At 45.0% G+C, this 21,528-nt stretch overlaps 1 protein-coding gene across 1 annotated transcript in view; it reads right to left on the minus strand.

Moving 5' to 3' along the window:
• GCM1 (glial cells missing transcription factor 1) overlaps positions 1 to 21,528 on the minus strand; it is a 41,305-nt gene that overhangs the window by 12,629 nt on the left and 7,148 nt on the right. Inside the window, exon 2 of the mRNA XM_040643579.1 lies at positions 2,061 to 2,277. Within this exon, the coding sequence (XP_040499513.1) occupies positions 2,061 to 2,277 (217 nt within the window). The remainder of the gene's footprint in view (positions 1 to 2,060; positions 2,278 to 21,528) is intronic.

The raw sequence follows: 21,528 nt of genomic DNA on the forward strand, positions 1-21,528 counted from the left end.
TTTAATGTCTTGGGTAGCTGAGAATATATTTGTTTTTGGAAATTCATATTGGAAAATGAATTTTTTTTTAAAGATTTTATTTATTTATTTGACATAGAGACAGCCAGAGAGAAAGGGAACACAAGCAGGGGGAGTGGGAGAGGAAGAAGCAGGCTCCTAGAGGAGAAGCCTGATGCGGGGCTCGATCCCAGAACGCTGGGATCACGCCCTGAGCCGAAGGCAGATGCTTAACGACTGCGCTACCCAGGTGCCCCGGAAAATGAACTTTTATGAGCCCTGAGTTTTCCTCCAGAGAAGTGGTGCTTCCTTTGTCTACAGATCCGGTGAGTGATATGGATCCTCTCTCCCAGAAAAAAATGCCTATTAGTACTCAGTGTTACCCACTATTTCAGAGGGTTCTGCAACCCCATTAAAACCCCTGCTCTAGGATGCAACACTGCGAATCTTCCATGTACCTGCTTACTCTACTCGCGATGCTTAGGATACCCAGCAGCTACTTGTGAGCTGCTATCATGAAATTAGCAATAGGCAGCAATATAGGTCCCCGTGCCAGGTGTAACTAAAATGTACCCTCAAGTTTCCCCTAACACAGCTACAATAATCATAAACCAATTAAGAGCAGCCATAAAAGGGCGCCTGGGTGGCTCAGTCGGTGAAGCATCTGCCTTCGGCTCAGATCATGATCTCGGTCCCGGGAATCGAGCCCTGCATGGGTCTCTCTGATCAGCAGGGGGCCTGCTTCTTCCCCTCCCTCTGCCCCTCCCTACTGCTCGTGCTCTCTCTCTCTTTCTGAAATAAATGAATAAAATCTTAATTAAAAAAAAAGCAACTATAAGGACAAATCCCTACATTAGGTATTTATATGATTCAGCTCTGGTTTATTTAACCATCTTAACTGAGTGGAAAGCAGGGTATACTTTGTGTCTTCAGCTCTTCCAAGACCTACTGAGAGGTAACGTATGTAGGAATTTAAGAGAAAACAGAGAGAAACAAAATGAAATCTTCATTAGAGTGAGATTTGGAATGATCTGGAAGTCTTCATTAGAATGAAATCTGGAATGGTTATAAATCAAGACTGTGGAATCTCATTTCTTCTACCCTGCTTGGGAAAATCCAAATTTCTTGTTCCCCAGAATCCTGCAGACTAGCTTGACTTTTCCATTACAAGGTACTGGTGATCTCCCGTCAGCCTTCCCAATGCCCTTTCCAACAACTTCCAGTGAAAACATCCTTTGAATGCCAAAAAAGGAGTCAGGGGAGGTCAGTTTTAAACAATTAACATTTTCCACCAAATTAAGAGCTCAAAAGTCAAATGCCAAAAATGAAGGTAAAGAAAATATGAAATCGAAGTCTTCTCTGTAGCTGGAAGAGAGCCCAGTGTGTATGCACCGTGTATCACTTAGAGAAGTTCTACAAGAGCTGCTCCATCCCCTAAGAGCACTATCATTTGGACATTACACTTACAAATTTAATTTAAAACCATTGCTATATTGGGGTGGCTGGGTGGCTCAGCTGCCTTCGGCTCAGGTCATGATCCTGGTGTCCCAGCAACGAGTCCTGCATCAGGCTCCCTGCTCCGCAGGGAGTCTGCTTCCTCCTCTGACCCTCCCCCCTCTCACGTGCTCTCTCTCTCAAATAAATCAAATCTTTAAAAAAATAAAAATAAATAAAGCCATCCCTATATAGCAAATAAGGCTGTATGGGAATTAGTGCACTAGGCAGAGTCAATCTACTGGCAGACACCATAACATGGACTTTATCTACCAGCTAGCTAGGGTGGGTGTGTGAGCAGCCAGGCCAAACTCTCAAAGAGAGGGGAAGTAGCGTTTTCTCTGTTCCAGTCTGTAACTGTTGTGGGGCTGGGGGTGGTGTCTGATAGCTAAGACCCGCTCAAATTCTAGGTCATGCATCTCCTCTCCAAAGTCCTTAGCCGGTTGCCCAGCTGAAGCTCTGCGGGAGACGCGTCTACCCAGCTTGGACCCTCGCCAATTTCCTTCCAGATTTAGCAAGTTAAGGCTTCAAGTCAAATGCAGAAGGCGGATTCTTATGTAAGTACATACCTGTGGCAGTTTCGTATCATTAATATCCCAGCTTAACATCTCCTTGTCCTCGGAATCGAAGTCTTCAGGCTCCATGACAGCCAGGTCAACCACAGGTTTCTGTGTATCCCCTTTCCCGCAGAAGTCGTGGAGAAGTTTCCTTTCAAAGGCTTTTCCTACAGTCGGATCAACCCACTCTTGACTCAAGCAGCTTAGACCTGGAGACTGTTTTCTGACACTAAAAAATAAGTGATAGTAATACTGACCGTTAAAGAGATAAAAATCAGTACTCGCCTGCCAGAAAAGCCTGTTTCATTGACATTTTTGTAAGCACCAGCATACAAAATAAGAACACCACACAGAAGTCATTAGTGATCTTGTGGCAATAAAGCTTGACCATGGGGAAGGAGAAGCACCGTGATCCTTGCTTTCACCTCAGCTTGGCACTGCCTTTCTCCCTGCTGGGCCCAGGTTGGGAAAGCCTGAGTAGGGACCATTGTCACCTGCAGCCAACGGGGAGAACATTTTCCTCCATACACCTGGGGGCAAGGGGGAGAGCTGGCTTGGAGTTGTTTCCGTGGGTTTACCTTCGTACAGTGGCTAATGTGTGGTTCAAGTTACAAGTGGGAAACATCGCAACCAAATGTATTTAGAAGTATTTTTTTTTTAAAGATTTTATTTATTTATTTAACAGAGATAAAGACAGCCAGCGAGGGAGGGAACACAAGCAGGGGGAGTGGGAGAGGAAGAAGCAGGCTCATAGCGGAGGAGCCTGATGTGGGGCTCGATTCCATAACGCTGGGATCACGCCCTGAGCTGAAGGCAGACGCTTAATGACTGCGCCACCCAGGCGCCCCTAGAAGTATTTTTTAAATCTAAGTAGCCACAGAGATGAAATTTTAGCTCCTCAATAAATCCAGTGTGGACTCTGTATCTTCAGGTATTATCAATGGATATCCTCAAATCAGATTCCCTCTAAAACCTGGGCATTAGTGACATTTGGGACCTGACAGTTGTTTGCTGTGGGAGGTTATCTTGTGCAGGCAGAATGGTTAGCAGCATTCTTGGTCTCTGACCATTTAGTCTCAGTAGCAACGCATCCCTTTGTTGTGACAACTAAAAATGTCTCTAGACACAGCCAAATATCCCCTGGAGGGGGCAAAACTGTTTGAGAACTATTGCTTTCAAACAGTGTTTCCTGACTTTAACTCCAAGCACCCTTCAAGACTTTCTAACAGAAATCTCCCTCCTCCTTGGCCCCCACCCGGAAAATTCTCTCTCACTTTACTGTGATTAAACTGTATTATGTAAATGATAGAGATTTAAAAATGTTTGTGCAGACTGCATTTCTTCCTCCATGAGAAATACCGCTCTGGTTTCTAATCATAATTGGTTAAAGGAGATATCCAAACAAACAAACAAAAAGAAATGGAAGGAAAAAGAAAAGAAAGAAAGAAAGAAAGAAAGAAAGAAAGAAAGAAAGAAAGAAAAAGGGAGGGAGGAAGGAAATGTTCTACTCTAAAAACTAAGCGTTTTACAAATGAAATGTGCTTCTTAGAACACAAAGTTAAGCATGTTAATATATGTGTCATCTCCATTTGCTGGTGCTCTTGTAAAAACAAGGGACATAATGATGTTACAGAAAACAACTTAATAGTAAACTTGAACAATGAGTTAGTTTAATAGTCTCCAGCTGAGAAATGCCATGGGCTCTGCTAATTTACTTTAATTAATTAACTTTAATTTACTTTAATTTAATTAACTTTCTATAACCCTACTACTTGTCAGTCGCTGAGATATGCTGAAGGCACGTATGTGAATATAGAAGAGTGTTGACCTGAACATATGACCATTAGGTAACAAGCTAATAGGAGGCCCTTCACCCCTTATCCCCCCTACCACACTCACCTACAACCTAGTGGTCAAAGATTCAAAGAGCATGAAGTCCATCACCCTTGTTTCAAACACTGCCATGCAAGGTTAAATCCCCAGGAGTTTGAAATCAAATTCTACGTTTGGGAAACAAACACTGAGTCGCTGAAGAAATGCTGCTACAGACTGACTTGAATTGAGATTTCAACTGCAAGTCTATGAGACACAAAGATCGTGTGTCAACACGACGCCAGGAGCTTCCCGTACTTACCTCTTTGAGCGTTAACGACTCAGACGGTATAAAACTTGTTACAGCTAATTGGAACAGATTGATTAAAAAAAAAAAACCTTGAATAACAAGATTCACATCTCAAAAATTCCAAAGCATGTTTTAAGCGACACGGACATAATCCTTTTGTTTTTAAATTAAGGGGAGGGGAATAAAAAATCTTGCTGCACAAAAGCTACATTGCCCTTTTGATTTTCTCGGCAATGAATTCTTGCCAAATGAACAAACGTTAATTTACTATTCCCCTGGAAGTTAAGAACAAAACATAGGAAAGACTGTTTGTAGCCCTTGGAAAATAAACAACTCAGTTTTCCTCCAGAATTAAAAAACTTAATTTATAAAGACTTCCTTTTTTTTTTTTTTTTAAAAAGCCACTTGGGCCAAAATGTATTCCAATTTCATTATTTCTACAGAGAACCAAGCAGCACAACTGGAACCCTGTAGGAATGGGGTGACAATTAGCATAATCCTTACACTGGACCCCTGAGGATCTCTGGCTTCCTTACCTTCTGACTTCTTACGGAGATGCAGACAATACTGTGTCCTAAAAATCTCATCTCTGGTCGGGTCCCAGCAGGTTCTGGTCATTTTCTACACAGAAGCTGCAGTTCCCTAATCCAGGTCAAGGTACACTATGCTAATGAGCTCTGGCAAAAGTCCAATCAAAATCTAGATGCTCTCAGCTTGGGGTGGGCGAAGACCTTGGGCTGAGGAAGAGCAATCCAAGGAGTCACTTAACCAGCCCAATTGTCCCCAGAATGCCAGCAATGTGACGGATATTCATCGCTCACCTCTGAACTTTCCCCTCCTCTATGTGAAGAGGGGATTTTAACTGGAATAGACGTTGAAAAAAGAACCTCATGAGGAAGTACAGTGTTTTTCTGCTCAGAATTTCATAGGTTGGGCCCAAGCAGACTGATTTAATGGTAGATTCTAATTCTCCTACCACTTAGCTCGGCCTGTGTATGAGAGAGAAGAGAGAGAGGCAGAGGAAGGGAACTACCATGCTGATGGAACCTACTGGAATAGATACGGGATGGCCAACATTCCTAAACCAGAAATACTAAAATGCTATTCCACACCTACCAATGATGCCCCCACTAATTCTGAGTGCTCAGTCCCCTCAAATAATACCATCTTCCCAAGTCAGTTCAGTTCACACGGTATGTTCCAGGCTGTCTGCTAGGCTCTGGAGATCTAAGGGAGAATCAAAGCATTAAGTTTCGTAGTGGAAAAGATGAGCAAAGACACTTAATAAGCCTAAGGTAACTTACTGCATGGAATGGAGACAGTTTGGAAGGAATGTGGAAGGGGAAGGTATGAAGCTGAAGGAAATATAATCTGGGGAGACTTCTTTCACCTTTGTTGATTTGCTTCATGATGCCTGGGCAGCCTCTCGAAAGACAAATGGGTATTTGTCAAGGCATCAAAGAATGGAAGACGGTGCTCCAGGTAGAGGCAATACTGTGGGCAAAGGTAAAGCAGTGTGGAAAGTGCAGTGTGATCAGCATTAGGAAAAGTAGGCGCCTGTCAGGAAGGTCCTGACCATGGAAGACAGGCTGCAGAGGAAGGGATGAGCAGACCAGAGGGCCAAAGCCTTGGGAAGACTCATGGCTGTGTCAGGCAGCTGCTAAGCGATCACTGGCAATGTTGCGATTTCTTACTAGTCTTTCAGTTCATGAATGAATTTCTCCTCTGCCTAGAGGTCGAGACCCTGAAAAAATTTTCTGGTGCTTTATCTGACTAATGTTTTTTTTTTTTTTTAAAGATTTTTTTATTATTTTTATTTATTTGACAGAGATAGAGACAGCCAGCGAGAGAGGGAACACAAGCAGGGGGAGTGGGAGAGGAAGAAGCAGGCTCCTAGCGGAGAAGCCTGATGTGGGGCTCGATCCCACAACGCCGGGATCACGCCCTGAGCCGAAGGCAGACGCTTAACCGCTGTGCCACCCAGGCACCCCTATCTGACTAATCTTGATCTGTTCCTTACAGTCCCTCCTTGGTCAGGGGGTTCTTTCAACACCCCAGACATGCTGAAGCAGGACAAAGTCAGGCGCTGTGCCAGCTGGCAAGAGAGAAAGGTCTACACGGTCCAGCTCCAGAACCACAAAGCAGGGCCAAGAATGGATTTCAGACCTGAGAGGAAATAAATTGGTAACTGGCACACCTGCCGTGATTTTCCACTCGCCTAGGTCTCCTCTCTTGAGTGTCTTCTCCCATCCACGTCTAAATCCTATCCATCTGTCAGGAACCCCCCAAATGCCACCTCCTCATGGATCTTCCCACACTAGTCTAGAACGTATGATTTCTCATTTCTGTGGTATTCCAGAACTCTTAACTGAATTATAGGCTGTCTTAAATCACTCACGACTAACATTTTTTTTCTCATTACAAAATAAATTCATCATCTTTTTAAAAAAAATTCGTGTTCTCATCTCCTAGAGATTTCCACTGTTAACCCTTTGGTCACGTCCTTTAGGACTTTTCCCCTACACACATCGCCGAACATAGATATTACTTTGCATAATTGTAAGAGTACATATACATACTATTTCTTTCACTCTTCCCAAGTGTTAGTCCTGGCTCCCCAGCTCAGCTGCTGGTTCCTTCATGGAGGACGTGGGATCTTCCACTTCCCTTCTCCTCACACAATGATCCGCTGGGGCCCAGCTGCAACAACACGTCCGTCTTCATCCCAACCACCAGGCCTACGCTGACACAGGAAGGAATTGAGGCGCTGTCTCCACACTGAGCTGGGCCCTTATGTCCCAGACTGGTTAGCAACGCTCCTCGTTTTGTAAGGTCAGCACGCTACCTTCTTACCCAAAGTCTCCTCGCTGGATCTCTGTCACTGTTACTGATGACAATAATCACGGCCCCTTGACCGAACACTCATCGTGTGTCAGGTGCCCTGCTGAAAACGCCAACCTTACAGCACGCTTAGGTGGTAGATGCTATCCTTAGTAGACCCTCTTCACAGAGGAGTTCATCCAGGCTTTTAGACACAGTAACTCACCACAACAAAGGAAACAGCACCTCACAAGCACGCAGGTGGCAGAGCCGGGGCCGAACCCAGCCGAGCCTGCTGGCCGCGGTCCTGCACGAGCCGCCCAGTGCCGTCCGCCGTCTGGAGTCTCTCTCTGCTCCCATGTACTCAGAGCTCCGAATTGCTCCTTTCCGTCTCTACCTCCTTCTCAGAGACAGGAATCCTGCCCTAAAAGCCAGGTGCCCAAGGTAGTGCAGTCGTTAAGCGTCTGCCTTTGGCTCAGGGTGTGATCCCGGCGTTATGGGATCGAGCCCCACATCGGGCTCCTCCGCTGGGAGCCTGCTTCTTCCTCTCCCACTCCCCCTGCTTGTGTTCCCTCTCTCGCTGGCTCTCTCTCTGTCACATAAATAAATAAAATATTAAAAAAAAAAAAAAAGCCAGGTGCCCAGGGGGCGCCTGGGTGGCTCAGTCAGTTAAGTGTCTGACTCTTCATTTTGGCTCAGGTCATGATCTCAGGGGATCAGGCTCCCTGCTCACTGGGGAGTCTGGTTGTCCCTCTCCCTCCGCCCCTCCGCCCCCCTGCTTACACACACACACACACACACACTCTGTCTTCCTCAAATAAATAAATAAAATCTTAAAAAAAAAAAAAGCCAGGTGCCCAGAGGCCCTATTGCTTAGTGACTGACCTCAGCCACGGAAGCTTGGATTTCTCAGTCCCTCTCTCTTGCACTCCCTGTCCCTCTTCGCCTGCCTACTGAAGTCATCCTAGCTTCTTGCATCTGTGGTGGCGCTTTAGGCATTTTAGAAAGGAGAGTTCTTCTCTGTGCAAGACTGTCCCATGAACATACTGCTTCCCCAGAAACACACTCAAGTCACAATGTCAACCATGACCTCCTAGCCCTGCATTTCCATATGTCTAGGGAGCTCCAGGGAGAGAGTGGCATCGTACCGCTCTGCTTCAGGACGAGTATGCCAGACCCTCAGTGCTGAGGTGCTGGCCTGGATGGATTACCCCCTGTGGTTTCCAATTCATGGCCTTCAGACACCTCGCTACACCAGACGGATGAACTTTTCCAGAGTCTACAAGTCTTGTCTATCCTCCTGGTGCCTCCCTCAGCTCAACATATGTTCCAGGCCCTAGTTCCAGCCATTGTCTGGTCCCTCTACTGTGAACTAAGCCAAGTATTTCACCCTTATTGCATGTCAGGCACTGTTCTAAACACCTAATCCTCACGAGTACCTCAAGAAATACAGTATTATTAAGTGGTATTAGCATGAGAAACTGAGGTACACAGGGGTTAAGTAGCTCAATCTTTGTAAGAATCTTTGAAACGATCTCTTGGCATCAGTAATCTGATTTTGGTCAAAGGAGAATTATCAACTAGAGCACAGTGGTGTTAAAAGGCATTCTCTTCGTGATCGAGTAAATCATCGAACACATCAGCCCTTGCTGGTGTCAACTTCCTCCTGCCTCCTAACTTCACCATTTTTAAGGAAACTACTGTGCCCCCCCCCGCCCCCCGCCATGGACATCCATCAGAACTTTGTCCCTTCTGGAACGGGACACAGTCTGACCTACACAGTCCTTCCCTGGAATTTCCCAAGTCAGAGGTGTTCCTTTCAGCTGTCAAATTGTAAGCCTGGCCACAGAGTGGCTATGGCCATATCTTTGCTGTCCCAGGACAGAATCTGAGCTATGAAACCAACAAGGGAGCAAAAAGCAGAGAGAGAGATGGACAAAGGGAGACCAAGGAGAGAGACCTGGATTCAGTCAAGCCTGTCGCCAGCCCCAGTCCTCTCCTTTGGAATTATGCGATCCACAAATACCACTTACACTTTCACTCCTCTGAACTGAGTCCTTCAACTTGCACCTGTTAAAGATCTACTAACACGGGGTGCCTGGGTGGCTCAGTCGGTTAAGCAGCTGCCTTCAGCTCACGTCATGATCCCAGAGTCCTAGGATCGAGTCCTGCATCAGTCTCCCTGCTCAGCGAGGAGCCTGCTTCTCCCTCTTCCTCTGTGCCTTCTCTCCCTCAAATAAATACAATCTTTAAAAAAAAAATCTTAAAAAAAAAGATTAACACACCTTCCATCTAGGTAAGCCTAAATTTTGCCCAGATTTCAAAATAAACCACTCTCCTTTTTATTTGCCCTTCTAAAGATGGCACCCAAAGGAACTTGTCTGACACCCCTTAAAATCAGAAAATGCTTCGTAATCTCTCTCGAGTCCATCTGCAGGAAACAGAGAACCATCAGCAGCAGCCCAATTAGACCCATAACAAACACATGCAATTTTTTTTTTTTTTTTAGGATTTTTTTTTTTTTTTTGGACAGAGGAAGAGACAGCCAGCGAGAGAGGAAACACAGGCAGGGGGAGTGGGAGAGGAAGAAGCAGGCTCCCAGCGAAGGAGCCTGATGTGGGGCTCGATCCCAGGACAACACATGCCGATCTTAAAGCAGGCAATCGAGGGACTTCTCAGAGCTCTACTTCTGTGCTTTGTAAAACTGAACTTTGGATTTTTCCTTTAGGTTTTCTCAAATTTCAAGCCATTTGTCGTTCTCATGTGGAGAACTCTCCAAGTTCTGTATAATATACTTCACTTCTAAAGACCATGCTGCATCATCTGAAATTGGATTCTGAGCTGCATCTGTTCTGAGAAATAAGAGGCTAACTTAGTATTCTTTTTATAAATCTCTGGGCAGACAAGACAGACATGATTGACTATTCCCTAAGTGGAGGCTGAGGTGGGGAAGCCCCGGGATGTTGTGGTGTTCTCTGGAAAATATTGTGAAATTTAGAAATATTTACGTTAAAGGGCCCTGGATGGCTCAGTCAGTAGAGAAATGCAACTCTTGATCTCAGGGTGGTGTGTTTGAGCCCCATGTTGGGCATAAAGCTTACTTTAAAAAAATATTTAGACTTTAAGACTTGAGAATTGTTTTACTTACAGAAACTATGACTGACAGATGTGTATGTAATATCATAGTCACAACCATGAACCCACTGTCAACCCCCCAGAAAGGAAAAAACAAAGTACAAGTAAGCTCTCAAATTCATAACAGTGGACTATTCCCAGTTTCCTATACATATCTTGCTGTCCTTCTCCTTTGTACTAAAAGGCAAGAAATGGGACGTCCTGCAGGTTGATAACAATGTGAGTAAAGTCAAAACCGAGAAAACTACTCTGTCTCCTAAATAACTCTGCAAATTAGGAAATCAACCCCAACTTTTTAAAACTTAAGAATCTCAAATTAGGGGCACCTGGGGAGTTGGTAAAGCATCTGCCTTTATCTCGGGGTCCTGGGATCAAGTCCCGCATCCGGCTCCCTGCTCAGCGGGGAGTCTGCTTCTCCCTCTGCCTGCTGCTCCCCCTGCTTGTGTGCTCGCTTGCTGTCAAATAAAATCTTAAAAAAAGTCACAGATCAATCAAGGCAGGGCTATGATTCTACGTTAAAATGCAATGAGTTGTTACTGCTACTTCAGATAAGTTAGTAACTATTTCAAACTATTTTCAGTTCTGATTCCTAACACAGTGAATACTGGTGGATATAACCACATAATCAAAAGCCATTGGAGGCTCTTAATAATTCTGAAGAGTGAAAACAGACCCAAAAGTTTGACAGCTGCTGCTGTAAGTACTAAGTCCTAAAGTACTGAACCTTGGTCATAGGGTGGGGGGGGCTGCTGCTGATATTCAGCACTCGGAGTGAACTGCCCCATCTTTAGCCCTCCATGGGCTCCTGTCTCAGGACGAGACAGATGGCAGCAACGGAGCGGGTAACATGTAAGGAGAAAGAGATGCTTCCAGCAGAACTGCACACTACCTATGTCCAAGGGCGAAACGCTGCTGGAGGAGGGAGGTCCTGCCCACAGCGAGGCGCTCGGGCACCCAGGACGGCTTCCAGCAGACCCAGCACCCCCCACCCCTGCCTCCTGAGAGCTCCTGCTCACCAGCAGTGGAGGGGCCCAGCTGCGCCCATTCGGAGATGCAGGACTGGGCATTCGGGGCATCCCCCTGCAGCAGGCGGTGGAGACTCCGGCAGCTCGTCCCCAAAGAGGGCCGAGCAGGAAGGGGAGAATGTGCTGGATGAAGGTGGTAACTCAGGAGACTCATGGATGAGCACATGTGAGCTGGCCCTCGAAGAAAACACAATCAGAGAGAATTGTGTGGAGCTGGGATTCTGCACGTGGGGCCAAAGGCCAGCACATGACAGCCTGAACTCTTGCCACCCGAAACTCTGAAGCCTGGCAGACTCACCGGGTAGGTATTTGTAATGAAAGAATACTGATCGTACACCTGAAACTAATGGAACGTGTGTTAACGATACCTCAATTCAACAAATTTAAAAATAAAAGAATACTGAGAAAAATGCAACAAAGATGGTCACCATTATTCTTTGTATTATGGGACTATTGATAATGTTTATTTCCTTTTTTATATTTATTTGTAATTTTCTACATTTCCCATAAGAAACGTGCAACCTTTTTTACCATAGTATTTCTTTTTTAAGTCAGTGATTTTAATATCTACTATTTGTACAATGGTTTACAGCAGCAGTTCTCAAATATTTTTACACTTTTTTTTTTTTAAAGATTTTATTTATTTGTCAGAGACAGAGCACAGGCAGGGGGAGCAGCAGGCAGAGGGAGAAGCAGGCTTCCCACTGAGCAAGGAGCCTGATGTGGGACTCAATCACAGGACGCTGGGAGATGAAGGCAGCCGCTTAACTGACTGAGCCACACAGGCGTCCACATTTTTATACTGTTAAGAAATAATGAGAATCTAGGGGCGCCTGGCTGGCTCAGTCAGGAGAGCATGTGACTCTTGATCTCAGGGTCATGAGTTCGAGCCCCATGTGGGGTGCAGAGATTACTAAAAAAAGTAAATTAAAAAAAAAAGGAAATCTCAGGAAAAGCTTTTGGTTATGTAGTTATAGTTTACCATATTAGAAATGAGAACTGAAAATTTTTTGAAATATTAATTGATGTAAAATAATAGTAACCCATTTCATTTTAACATAAATCCCACTTCTATAAAAAATAACTATCTTCCAAACAAAAATTCATAGAATGAGTCACAGTAACATTTTTGCAAATCTCTAATATCTAACCTAATAGAAAGCAGCAGGACATCTCCTATCTGCTTCTGTATTCAATCTGTTACGGTACATGCAGATGTCATGTAGGCTCTGCGAACCTCACCGCTACGTGCGAGAGATTTATAGTGAGGAAAGGTCAGTAACATCTTAGTATATTCATGAAAATAGTTTTAATTTTGTAAACCTCCTGTAAGGGTCTGGGTTACCCCCAAAACTCACTGGACCACACTTCAAAAACCATTTTCCTTTTTTAAAAAGATTTATTTATTTATTTGAGAGAGACAGAGCTGGGCAAGGGTGGAGGAGGGGGAGGGGCAGAGGGAGAGAGAATCTCAAGCGGACTCCCCGCTGAGCACAGAGCCCTAGTGGGGCTCAATCTCAGACCCCGAGATCATGATCTGAGCCAAAATCAAGAGTTGGACGCTCAACCGACTGAGCCACCCGGGCGCCCCTAAAAACCATTTTCTTTATACCATTCAAAATACCTTCACAAACAAATCTCGCTGACTCACAAAAACACTTTGAATCAGGCATGTTTTTAAACAGATGAGGAATCTGTGAGTCACCGAGGTCAACCAATTCATCCACCATCACATGGATTCCTGTCTTCAGAGTCTCCATCTGGGACTCAATGCCAGATATCCATCACATCAACTCTGAAAAGCTTTTTAACAGCCCGCCTCTTCCCAGAGCAACAGCCAGGGACACTCAAAGACTTGATACACAAGAATGAGGATGGCCAATATACTAACTCTAGAACGTGGTAGGAAGAATGGAGATGCCGGGGCACCTGGCTGGCTCAGTCAGTTAGGCATCTGCCTTCGGCTCAGGACATGATCCCAGGGTCCTAGGATCGAGCCCCACATCAGGCTCCTTGCTCAGCAGGGAGCCTGCTTCTCCCTCTCCCTCTGCCCCTCCCCTGCTTGTGGGCTCTCTCTGTGAAATAAATAAAATCTTAAAAAAAAATGGAGATGCAGAGGAGTTAGGGAAGACAGAGTGTGACAGAGCAGAAGTAAGCCCTGAGGAAGGAGGAAGGAGCCCTGAGTTCTGGACGCCATTCCTTCCCTATTGTGTGACTCGAGCTGAGTTTCTCTACCTCTCTGGTCACCAGGATTGCCTCATCTGCAAAATGGGATGATGATATCTTACCTGCCTGAAGGCATGGTCTGAACCAGATGATTGCCCAAGGTCCCTGCTTGTGGAAGGCCTGTCATTTACCAAAAATTCCAGTCATTTGGAAGGAATACAACATACCTGAAATGGACTCTCCTTTTGATAGTTCCTGTAATTCTTTCTTTTTCTCTGGAGTAATATTTGTAACTTGGTATTTATTGAAATCTATTTCAGTCATCTTTCCTGAAATTTCTTCCAACTTTATGCAGAAACCCCAACCTTGAGAACAATTCATTGAAATCACTTGAGGGGCACCTGGGTGGCTCAGTCGGTTATGCGGCTGCCTTCAGCTCCCGTCATGATCCCAGGGTCCTGCGTCTGAGCCCCGCATCAGACTCCCTGCTCACTGGGGAGCCTGCTTCTCTCTCTCCCTTTGCCTGCCACTCCCTGCTTGTGTTCCCTCTCTCGCTATCTCTCTCTGTCAAATAAATAAATAATATCTTTAAAAAAAAGATTCTAGGGGCGCCTGGGTGGCGCAGTCGTTAAGCGTCTGCCTTCGGCTCAGGACATGATCTTGGATCCCTGGGATCGAGCCCCACATCAGGCTCCTCTGCTGGGAACCTGCTTCTTCCTCTCCCACTCCCCCTGCTTGTGTTCCCTCTCTCGCTGGCTGTCTCTCTCTGTGTCAAATAAATAAATAAAATCTTAAAAATTCTAGAGAACCATGCACACCTGATTTTATCTCTGGACGATGCTACTGGACTTATACATCTATCACGCACTTAAGCTGCTTTATATTTCCTACTTTTTAATTGTGGCTAAATACACATAACATAAAATTTACTATTTTAACCATTTAAGTGGAGTTCATTGGCACTAAATACATTTACCTTATTGTGCAACCATCACCACCATCCATCTCCAAATCTCTTCGTATCTTGCAAACCTGAAAATACACTCATTAAGTAGTAACTCCTCTTCCCTTCCTGTCCTGGCAAGCACCATTCTATTTTTTGTCTCTATGAATTTGACTACTGTCAGTACCTTATGTAAGTGGAATCATGCAGTATTTGTCTTTTTGTTGACTGGCTTATTTCACTTAGCATAATGTCCTCTGGGTTCATGTTGTAACAGGTGTTAGAATTTCCTTCCTTTTAAAGGCTGAGTCCTATTCTATTGCGTGTCTTTACCATATTGTGTTTATACATTTATCTACCAATGGACATTTGGGTCATTTCCACCACACTGAAGCTTTCCCAGTGTTTAAAGGTTTACCTTTGTTTAAAGGTTGGAGAAACTCAACACAGACAAAGGAGAAAGCAGAAGAGTGCCAATGGCAGCAGACATGGGATCAGAAAAATATGCACGGAGTTATTTCAGATTTGAGATGTAAATTCCAGTATGAAAGAAAAAAAAAGCCAGATTTTTGTCTTTGTTGTTTTGCCCTCTTCTCTAAAGAACTGTTACTAAATTCTAAGTGTCATAAGATCATGGAATGTAGTGCATTTAATTTCACATTCCACAGAAAATGTAGCAAAGTTTCTGGCAAATTCCACGAACTTATCTTTGAATGTATCAATGTGGTATACAGTTAGGGAAACATTTTGATCTGAATGATCACACTTGACTTTACAATAATCTTAGATAGTCAGGGTGAGTATTTGTGTAATTTCATAGACGAAGAAGCTGAAAATCTCAGCCATTAGCTCATCACCAGGCAACATGGAACAGGGACACCACGAGAGGTCTTACAACCACTCCAGCCCTGTCCCTCTGCCCCTGCCACCTGTCCGTAGTTGTGAATGAGCATTTAAAGTCACTTCCTAAGTACAGTATCACTTCACCCTGAAGCACAGAAATACAAGCTGGGTGATATCTTAAGATCTTTCTAATCTTATGACTTAATGTGACAGTTTTCTATGACGGAGAGTTGTTTTTTTGTTTTTTGTTTTTTTTTTAAATATGATGTGTCTATACGAGAGCAGGCCTACTAACATATATATTTAGTTAATAATGACATGATCCCATGTTCTGTTGAAGACCCTGCAACAGTGAGCGGAAATCAGCAGAAAGTGGAGGGGGAGGGTAAGGTTGTACATGCTGGATAGGAAGAACATTACTCTTTTGATCCTCATGCTTAGTTTAGAAAAAGAGGTATGAAGTTGATTCAATGTATTATGGTTGGTTGAAAAAAAGGACGATGGCCGGCACAAGTCGGAGTACCAGGAGCAGAGCTATGAAGTGGGCAGATTTACTGCCCCTTGAGCGCTCCAGTCTCCTTGCAAACCCTTGGATTGTACCTTTCTCGGCTCTACCCTGGGCCTCAATGCCTTCCAGATGCTTGTATATCCAGCCCTACCATGTACACTCTGAGCCCCTTTTCTGGGTATGCCCCATCCTCTGTACTTTTTCCTATCTCCTCATCAAAACCTGCCTATTTAAAACGTCTAGCTAGCACTCGCAGATGGTCCACAGGCATTTATTCCCCCCCCCTTCCCCTATCCCACTGCTAGAGTAACTGTAAAGAAATTTTAAATGATACTAGGGCAAAAATTAACAACAACAAAAACAACAAAAAGAGGCAAGGAGACATAGCAGATGAGAGATTTCGATGATTTTTTGAAAGATAAAGTAGACATCAGGGGAAGCAACTTAGGAAGGGGAGAGCATTTCAACTTAAATGGACGAGAATGTGGAAGAAAGAGGAAAGCCAACTGGCTCACAGGCTTAGTGCCTGGAGATGCCAGGGGCTGAGGCCAGGCTTGAATGAGGCAAGAGCACTGGTGGAATGTCTGAGTAGAGCAGCTGGGTTGTTTTCCTTAACCCACTCATGAGATAATAACGCCTCCGCAGCCAATAGGAGAGCTGAGATTTGTTCTCTTGGGAGACTGAATAACCAAGGCTTTGGATCTGGAGACATTTGCCATTTGGGGACTTAAAGAATAAGGGAAGATTGAAGTGAACACCAGGCTGAAATGAGCTCGAATAAATAAAAGTCAGCAAATTAACTGTGGGGACCTCAGCCTTTTTTCCCACCCTGCCCTCAGAAGATCCGCAACAGGGGCGCCTGGGTGGCTCGGCGGTTAAGCGTCTGCCTTCGGCTCAGGGCGTGATCCCGCGTTATGGGATCGAGCCCCACATCAGGCTCCTCTGCTATGAGCCTGCTTCTTCCTCTCCCGCTCCCCCTGCTTGTGTTCCCTCTCTCGCTGGCTGTCTCTATCTCTGTCAAATAGATAAATAAAATCTTTAAAAAAAAAAAAAAGAAGATCCGCAACAAGGCCTATGCTTGGACATCACGCTGGCTGTAGGGAATGGAGGACCTTTCTTTTCTGCAGAAATTGAACAGCCTTAGAAAAATGAAGTGAAGTGCAAACAGTTCAGCATTCCATAATAAAAAAAAAACAGCTTAAGGACCAGTGCGCTGAAAGAGAATCCACCAGTCCACAAGTTTAACCTACACGGGTAGAGCTACAAATCAGCTTTAAAAAAAGTGATCTCTGGGGCGCCTGGGTAGCGCAGTCGTTAAGCATCTGCCTTTGGCTCAGGGAGTGATCCCAGCGTTATGGGATCGAGCCCCACATCGGGCTCCTCTGCTGGGAGCCTGCTTCTTCCTCTCCCACTTCCCCTGCTTGTGTTCCCTCTCTCACTCGCTGTCTCTGTCAAATAAATAAATAAAATCTTTAAAAAATAAAAATAAAAAAAATTAAAAAAGTGATCTCACTCTTAAATATGAAAAGTCAAGGATGACTACACATTTGGGAAAAGCCTCCGGCATGAAAGAGATTGAAAACCAACCAACTAACCCAGCCTTGAAGGAAGGAGAGTACGGGAGATGTTGCTACTATGCCACTGAAGGCCCTGAGGATGGACCAATCAAGATGTTACAGGGGAAAAAAAAAAGAAGAAAAAAATATCAAAAAGCAAGAGAGAGCTCTGGGACATTTTAAATGTTAACAGTCAAAATGAAAAAATCATAAAAAGGTCGGAAACTCGGGGCGCCTGAGTGCCTCCGTAGGCTGAGCGGCTGCCTTTGGCTCAGGTCTCCTGGGATTGGGTCCCGTGTTGGGCTCCCTGCTCTGCGGCGAGTCTCCTGCTCCCTCTCCCTCGCCTGCTGCTCTCCCCGCTTGCGCTCTCTGTGTGTGAAATCGATAAATCACATCTTTAAATAAAAAGTTAGGAAACTGCCATCAGGGAAACCTACCAACCATACAGTTGAGGATCAGATTAGAAAGGCTACCCAACTAAAATTAGAAGCTACCAGAAAAAGAAATAATTGAAAGTAGAAAAGAAGAAAAAGAAAAACCGAAGTGACATAAGAAATTTTTCCAGCCAGCATCGGAGGGCATGAGACTCCAGACTGAAAGTTGTGCTGAACGCTCAACAAGGCGAGTGGGAAAGCCCTACCCTGCCACGTCACTGTAAAAGCTCAGGACCCTGGGCGTCAAGAGAAAGATTTTTTTACACTTCCAGAGAGAAAAAGCCGGTAAATCAGAATTTTACTGGATTGTTCAAAAGTACCAACTCTGGAAAATCAGCAGATGGAGTAATGCCTCCAAAATTCCAAGAGAAAAGCATCTCCAACCCAGAATCTTAGAGTGAGCCGTGTCAGTCAAATGTGAGGGAAGAATAAAAATGTTTTAAACATTCAAAGACTTTAAAATTTTACTTCTTGTGCACCGGAAGCTACCAAAGGATATGCTCCCCCAAACAGGGGTAACTGGATGAGAAAGGGTTCCAGGAGAGCAATGAATAAAAAGTCCCAGGGCAGGTATGCAGAAGGCCATAATCATGAGCAGAGACGATATTCATGAACAGAGGATTCTGGGAAGGAAAGTGTGAGGGTTAAATTTTATTTATGTGTTCGGTTTTTTTTTTAGAACTGGTTCATTTTAATGTGTCAACTTGGCCAGCCCCAGATCTTGGATTTTGGTTAAAAACCAGTCTGGGTGTTGTTGAGGAGGTATTTTTCGGATGAGATTAATGTTTAAATGATAGACTTTGAGTCAAGCAGATTACCCTATACAATATAGGTGGGTCTCATCCAATCAGTTGTAGGCCCTAAGAGAAAAAAGAATGATGTCCTCTGAGCAAGAGGGAGTTCTATATCCAGACCGCATTCAGACTTGAGCTGCGGTATCGACTCTGCTCTGAGTCTGGCCTGCCAGCCTACCCTACAGATCTTGGGTTTGCCAGGCTCCACAATCATATGAGCCAATTCCTAAAAATGAAGTGTCTCTCTCATTCTCTCTCTCCCCCCATATATATACATATATAGATATCTCTACATACACACACACACACACACACACACACACACACACATTCTACTGTTTCTCTGGAGAATGCTAATACAGAGGTCTACAGGAAAAAATGAGCAGCAGTGCTTTTGCAATATCATCAATTAGTGTGTGGCAAAGATTCAGTAAAGTAAATTAATTAGGGGTACACAGAAAAACAGGCAAATACAAAAAATAAGGCAATTATTAATCCCAGGAAAAACAAAGGATTGTACCTCAGCAATGAACTCTGTTTTGTCAAAGAAATGTAAACGCATACGACCGACTAGCCAAAAATCCTTATATAATTATCTGAGGAGAGGGAAATGAATCAGTAATAGCTAAAACTGATAAACTGAGAAACAAAATATAAACATATTATTCAGAAACATGGAAACGAATGCTAAGGAAAATTGCCAAAAAAAAGATACAAATAATTTTCCATGAGCACAAGGGTAGGAGGTAAGAACAGCCAGATCAGCTATTTGCTGTTTTTCATCATAAGCCTTTTTAACTATTCGAACTTATATTCAGGTATTATTTTGATAAAAAATAAAATTAACTGATAGATGCTTGCCCACTTGTGGCTCCATTCCTTCTGGGCCCTGTTGGCCAGGTACCTAATCTGATACAGTAATAAAATAAAGCTTGACATGCTATCTAGTCCTATCAGATAATTTATTTAATTTTTAAAGGGTTTCAGTGCTATAATACTAGAAGGAATAGTTGTAAAAATTCTAATCAAGACAGGAAATGTGTGTGAGAGTGGGGAATATTCAAGGTTTTCTTTCTTTTTCTTTTTTTTTTTTAAGGTTTTATTTATTTATCTGACAGAGATAGACAGCCAGCGAGAGAGGGAACACAAGCAGGGGGAGAGGGAGAGGAAGAAGCAGGCTCATAGCGGAGGAGCCTGACGTGGGGCTCGATCCCACAACGCCAGGACCACGCCCCGAGCCGAAGGCAGACGCTTTAACCGCTGTGCCACCCAGGCGCCCCTATTCAAGGTTTTCTAAACCAAACCACAGGGTGAGGAGGACATTATTTAGGGCCTAGGGCATCACGGTGTTTCAGTAAACACATGATATGAATTCTGATCGAGGAACATAAAACTCACGAACAGCATGACTCTGAGCGTGGTGCCCCACCTGCGAAGTAGTGTGTGTTTGTGGGGGGCAGGGATGGTCACAGCGCAAACCCTTGCATCTCAAATATTTCCCGCACTGGTTTTCCACAGACACTTGAAATTCAATGACTATTTTATTCCCTTGGTTCTTGAGGGCTTTTTGACATTCACAGCTGTCTGCTAAAAAGGAAAAGCTTTCCCAGGAAAAGAGCGTCCCTTAGTAGGCCTTACTTTGCTTGCTACTGAGAATGAGAACAGAAAATTGTGGGGAAAGGCAGAGGTGGTGGCCTCCCAGGGCTAGCTTTTTATTAATTAATTAATTTTAAAAAGTATGTTATGTGAGTCACCATACAGTACATCATTAGTTTTTGATATAATGTTCCATGATTCATTGCTTGCGTATAACACCAAGTGCTCCATGCAACACGTGCCCTCCTTCATACCCATCACCGGGCTAGTCCATCCCCCCCCCCCCCCCCCCCCCGGCCCCATCACCACCGTACCAAGTTATACTATATTTTATTAAGTACATGCAAATTTTGCCAGGTCGTTGTTTTTACCAGTCACCAGCCCAGGACCCGGAGAAGCTAGCCTTGGCGCTGGGCCTGGCGTGTCTGCAGTAGCAACAACCGGCCAGGAGGGAGCAGCCCTGTCTTAGCCAGTGCGGCAGCCGCTGTTCCTGCCGCCGCCCAGCAGGAGCACCGCGAGCGCAAACAGGGGCTTCCTGGAGGAAGCGCGGAGCCCCGGGCGCAGTTTATTCCCTTGCTGCTGTGGCCACAGGGAGCATTCCGCCAATGGCTGTTTGACCCAGCGGACTCTCCGAGCATCATCAGGACTGCTCTCTCGAACACACCCTCCCCCTCCACCCGTCTGCAGGTAGCACAGCCCTGGGTCAGTCCTCCAGACGCTGGCCCTAGTCCTGGCCCCTGGCAGCAAGTAGTGGCCAGAGAAAACATTCCCCGTGCTCACTGCTCTGGCTGCAAACCCAGGTCCATAAATACCACGAGGACCCTTCCTCATCCCTGTATGTGCCCGGTGCGGTCACTCTCACACCCTCCCCTAGACAGCTATGTTCCACTTTCAGCTCCCTCCACGCACCTCCAACGCCTCACTCTGCCCACGGGCATGCTTCCCACTGCACTAGGAAACGAAGCAGCGGGAAGTGCACGTCCACGCCACCCACGCCCCTGCCCCAGCAGCCGCACCGAGAGCTGGCTTTCCCGCTTGCTGCTGGAGATGAGCTGTCCAGGCTCGGAAGGGCAACCCTGCCTGTGCCCTCGATGGAATCCCCTCCCATCTCTAGGGAATATGACTCCGGAGATTCCCCCCCCCCCTTTTTTTCCCTCCCACATCATCAACTTTCCTTTCTCCCCCGTGTTATTCTCAGGAACACACAAACCTGCTCTTATCTGTCCCATCATTATTTACCATCTCTCTTTAGCCCCCATTATCTGTGAGCTTCTGGCCTCCTCTCTGCTTTTCCAGTAAAATTTTTGGTGTTTTTCAGGCTGGCTGATGCCGTCTCCAAAGCCCTTCCAACGTTTCTCCGTTAAACCCACTGCTATCAGGCTTTTTGTTCAGACCATTCCAAAGAAACTCCTGACCTGCACATCACCGACATCCAGCCGTCAACTCTTTGTCCTCATCTTGACTCTACCTACCGAAAGCACCTGACACAGTTACTTGCTTCTCCTGGAAATACGTCCTTCGTTAGCTCCCCAGGTCAC

The sequence above is a fragment of the Ursus maritimus genome, unplaced genomic scaffold (assembly GCF_017311325.1).
Source record: "Ursus maritimus isolate PB19 unplaced genomic scaffold, ASM1731132v1 scaffold_29, whole genome shotgun sequence".
Classification (NCBI taxonomy): Eukaryota; Metazoa; Chordata; class Mammalia; order Carnivora; family Ursidae; genus Ursus; species Ursus maritimus.